At 38.8% G+C, this 5,000-nt stretch overlaps 1 protein-coding gene across 3 annotated transcripts in view; it reads left to right on the top strand.

Annotated features, from left to right (window-relative positions):
* The window catches only part of LOC137992685 (uncharacterized), a 29,099-nt gene extending 26,449 nt beyond the window's left edge, over positions 1-2,650 (top strand). For all 3 annotated transcript variants that reach the window (XM_068838165.1, XM_068838163.1, XM_068838164.1), the window contains 2 exons: positions 510-700; positions 1,469-2,650. In XM_068838165.1, coding sequence (XP_068694266.1) covers positions 510-700; positions 1,469-2,272 — 995 coding nt within the window. In that variant the 3' untranslated portion in view covers positions 2,273-2,650. The remainder of the gene's footprint in view (positions 1-509; positions 701-1,468) is intronic.
* Positions 2,651-5,000: the final 2,350 nt, after the last annotated feature.

Raw genomic sequence — 5,000 nt, 5'->3', positions numbered from 1 at the left:
TGGAATATTAGCAAGAGTAAGTAAATGAGACTTAATATATCCTTCTTTCATGCTATGTGTTAACATGCAGACTACTAATTACAATAAGTGAGAAACTTATGGCCATCAATCATAACTATATTGAAAAATTCAAGAAAATATTAATTTGTAGCAAACTATCCTTGACTCCTTTAAAAAGTCAATGGAATTTGAATTTTCTTAATTCAGGTATAAAACTTATCATTTCGGCCTTTTTTTTTCATGGACAATTTATGTACCTAAGTTGTTCTGGGCTTCACAGATTTCACAGCAAACGAGTGTTGTATATTGAAAGTGTTAAGTGTGAAAGGGGCACCAAAAATTTATCGTTTGGGAAGACTGGTGCATGGAACCCTCTTGTCTAATTGGCAAGTGGGCATCTGCAGCCCTATATAGCGGCTGTGTAAGCAAAAAAAAAAGTGTAGCTCTTAAAATTCAAAAATTTTGAGAGCTGCAGGTATAACTTATCCAGCATTGTTTACATTTCACAGGAGCAGCCAAAGCCTCCCTTGCCATTGCTATTCGTTATTCGGCCACCCGTCTAACTGTAGGGCCTAATGGAAAATCAGACACTCCAATACTGAAGTATCAGCTCCAGCAGAATGCTCTGATGCCCTTATTGGCTACAACATATGCTATAGACTTTGCAATGCATTATGTCAAGGATCGCTGGGCTTTTCAGGTGATGTAATGTTTAAAAGAAATAAGACAGTAGATTGGGGTTTGCCCATGATTATTATTGTGTACTCCAGAAATTAAACCTGTGTGCTCAGAACAGAAGGCTGATGTTTATCGTTGTACTGTACTCCAACCCAAAGTTTGCTTTAAAATGTATTGCTCAAAGGTAGAATACAAGACTAGAAACCAACATAGATGCTGATGCTGATGAATAGAAGATGATGACGTTTTTACTTGAAATTGGCTTAATTTATAATTGCACACTAATGCTTTTCAAACTTGCTCTTTTTTTCTCTTAGCAAAAACGAATGGAAGTGTTTTTACTCGGTTAGCGTTTTCGCATCATTTTCACGTAGCCATATTAAAATGCCCGAAAACGATGGGAACGACCTTCTCACTCAAAAGTGTCCGTTTTCACCTATTTACAATGGTGCTTTTTCAACACACTGCTCCCATTGTTTTCAAAAGTCTCAAATTTTACCTGTTCGCACTAAATTGTAAATTCGCCAAGATTTTTTAAAATCTGTTCTCGTTGGGGTTTCCAGTTGGTTTAGTGTTGGTGATAGTTGAGAACGCATTTATGTAAATTAGGGCCCTCGAACCGTTCTGGACTCTTCGTTTTCATCGGTGTTAAATACGATTTCTGTTTTGTTTGGATTATAGGCAAAAACAAATGCGTTGTTAAACTAGAGTGCATTATTGTGGACCCTGAAGGTCTGAAGGCTTCAGGTGACTTACTGTTTTTGAAAAATTAAAATTACATTATTTTCAGGCTACAGATGGATCTGATCATGCAGATGTGGTGACCATGTGCTGTGTACTCAAAGCCATCTCTGGTTGGCATGTAGCTGAGACAGCTGCCATTTGTCGCGAGAGATGTGGAGGACAAGGCTACCTGTCATGTAACAGATTTGGCGGTGGTATTGCCGGTTCTCACTCCTCCATAACAGCTGAAGGGGATAACTCTGTCCTAATGCAAAAGGTTGCAACAGAAAGGCTAATGGTTCTCAAGCCATCAATGCTTGAAGTTGCAGCAACCTACGTGCCAAGCTTTGTGAGTCGCATGTTTAGCTGGGCTGACCTGAGCAATCAGAATTACCTTCAGTCTCTTATGGTGTCACGGGAGAAAGACCTCTTTGTGCAGCTGGGCTTGACAATGATGAAGGCGGGAAAGAAGGGAAGGTTTGAAACGTGGATGTACAAGGAGCAAGATCTTGTCCAGGCAGCTGCGCGGGCGTATGGTGAGCGACTTATTAGTGAGTGCTTTGGTAATGCCATTCATGAAGCTGACCCAGGATTGCAGCCAATACTGAAGAAACTACATCATCTTTATCAAATGAAAGTCATAAAAAGTGACCTGGGTTACTTCACAACCTCAGGACTGATGTCTACGTCTACAGGTGCACATGTTGTAAAGGCTCATGCTGACCTGTGTCGTGAGGTGGCACCAGAGGCTCTGGCACTTTGTGATGCGTTTGGAATCTCGGAGGAAGTGCTTAGTGCTCCAATTGCTAGAGACTGGATCAAGTATAACTCGATTGATAACAAAGGAGAAGTCAGTGGGGTGGAGTTTTAAAGGGACGTAGTTTGCAGACAAGGCTTGCTGTCTGTTGGACTTTACAATACGTTAATTCGATGGATAACGTGATAGAAAAGTGGTTCCGTGTTATTATCATAAAAAAGAAAATTTGGAGACTTTGCACAATGAAAATGAAGAGAATATTAATTTAAAGGTGCTGTTTTCTGGGTATTTTCAGATTGTACGGGAACGGCATGTATAACACGTCTAAATTTTTGTTAAGCTGAGTTTGGAGCTCTTGCGCGATCTCTTCCTTCTTCCTTGATTTAAACTTAAAAACTTGAGAACCCTTTTAGGCTTACCGATTTGTATGAGGGGTAAGTAAGAAAACAATCATGAAAAATATCAATTAACTTCGTATCCACTTATCATAAATTGTAGACCTCTCTTTGTGACGCTGGGAATTTGACAAAAAAATCATTTCGAACGCCTACAATGAAAGCCCGCAGAACGCATGGCATTTGGATTATTGTAAAAGGGCAAAGCGGAATAGCCTTGAATCTCCTCCTCCAAATACACTACCTCTCCAGACTAATGCTCCTCAACAATGGGATCTTGAGTGACCAGGAACGAATGTATTCTGACAGCAGACAGTACAGTAAAGTGGTTGCTGTGGCACCATGGGTTGTACGATTTGCACGTCCCTCGGAAATTTACAAGACAAATATTAACTGAGTTGTTAAAGGTAAATTGACCACTGGTGGGAGACCAGACTGCTGATGATAACCCTTCGTAAGTGCCAATTGACCGAATGCAAAAATGACCGCGAACAAATTATTCTTTTGTCTTTGTGTTTATTAGCCTAACTAGCCTCGATTTACAGCCCAAATTCTTTCAATTTTACGCGTGTGACCGAGGCCAGTTAGGCTACTTAACACAAAGACAAAAGAATAATTTGTTGGCGGCCATTTTTGCATTCGGTCAATTGACAACAGCCAAGGTCGTTACGGAGTGGTATGAGAGAGAGTGCAGCTCATGTGTTGAATCAGTTGTGTGGTCTTTGCGTTCCCTGGCGAAAAATGTCTGATTGGCCGAGGCCTTGTCATGTGACTTGAACAGTTCAAATCAAACATGACTGCCATCGGGTGTTCATCAGATCTCCGTCGATAAAAAAAGACCTTTTTCAGGCCAGTAAAACGGACGAATGTTTTGACGGCATAGTGAGTTTTTATGCCAGCGAGATTCTCTTTTTAGCCAACAGTGCTACGAGGGAAATTTCTTTAAAATTTTCAAGGTCAATGCGAGTCTAGATTGCTGTGACAGTGTTTGAGTGGAAATTCGTTTGTGGAGCTTACCAGCTAATGGAGTACCATCTTGATTTCAATTCATGCGTTTTTCTTTTAAAAAGTGGAGTAAAAAAGATACCACTAAATTTCCAGATGGTTTCTCTTTCGACTAAATATTTACAGCCTGTTTCCGCGGGGGCCCGCATCTAGCAGGAAGTTTAAGATTTTTGCATTTTTTTTCAAAATTAAGTTGTTAAAATTGCCATTCAAGTGGTAGGCAAATTTATTAAGACGAAGGAAAAAAGAAGAAATGCATGAGGTGCCGGAGAATTTAGAAATGTATTTAAGTCGTTCAAAAATTAACCCGCGATCAAGCGTACTTTTCTTGAGACAGGGCGCTAATTGTTTAAGGAAAAGTACGCCTGGTCGCAGGTTATTCAAAAATAAGTGAATTTAGCAGCAATAATAACCAATATCATGGATAAAATGTCATAGCACCTCATATTGGGTACACTAGAAGCAAACCTTTTAGTTGCAATTATAGTTTGCTGTAGTCGTTTCAAGCAAAATGCCAATTGTTTGCTTCCCTCCAAATTATAGAAATAAACAGATTAGGTTAACTCTGAATAGCCAAAACAACAATATTCCAAGTTGAAAATTTGATTCAGAAATCCAGCTCACTAGCAGGGGGGATTTTACTGTAACAAAATATTACTACAGCTAATAATACACTTTCATCACATTGTAGTGGGTTAATCAAGAATTGATTATATCTTCCAGCAATAAAACAGCAGGAGGATATAAAACTTGTTGAAGGTGATTCAGTGCCATCCTCCAAACCAAATTTCATGCTGGCCTACTAAATACTTCCAGTGCAATAAATTATTTAACCTCTCCTTGTGGACTCTGGTTGCAACACAGCGGCTTCAATAATTTTAATCCCCCTCTATTAGATTTAAGGAGGCTCGAAACAGTTTCTCCTTATTTCAAACAAACATATTCTGTTTTAGATGTAGTTAGGGTAATCATATCAAGACAAAATTTGGCCAGGGTATTAAGTACCCATCATAGATTTCTCACATCACTTTTTCCTCCAAAATAACGTTACCATGGCAACGATATAAGGCATTTCCTTGAGCCTTAAAATCAACATATATTGTCTTTTTTGAAAAAAACGGGACGGAGAAATCTTCTCATTCAGCGTTACCAGATAATGTTAGGAATAATCTCTAAAATATTTAAAATTCAACAAAATCTGTAGGTCAGTTTTTCAGAAAAAAAAGTTTTTTTGAAATGTGTCGCTAATTTCTTTTTTCACCTACCGAATTTCTTTAAATTTAAAAGACACGTTTTAAATTAATCTAAGCTAACAGGCAAAAAATGAAAAAAAATTCTCCGTCCGGAAGCAGAGATATAAGGGAGTAAAGTTCAAAAATCAGGAAAAATGAGGGGGTTACAAGATCAGCATTTACGCATGCGTCACCCGCTCATTCGAGTGC

The sequence above is a fragment of the Montipora foliosa genome, chromosome 2, assembly GCF_036669935.1.
Source record: "Montipora foliosa isolate CH-2021 chromosome 2, ASM3666993v2, whole genome shotgun sequence".
Lineage (NCBI taxonomy): Eukaryota > Metazoa > Cnidaria > Anthozoa > Scleractinia > Acroporidae > Montipora > Montipora foliosa.
Note: the sequence above shows the minus strand (reverse complement) of the source record. Positions and strands in the feature narration are given on the sequence as shown.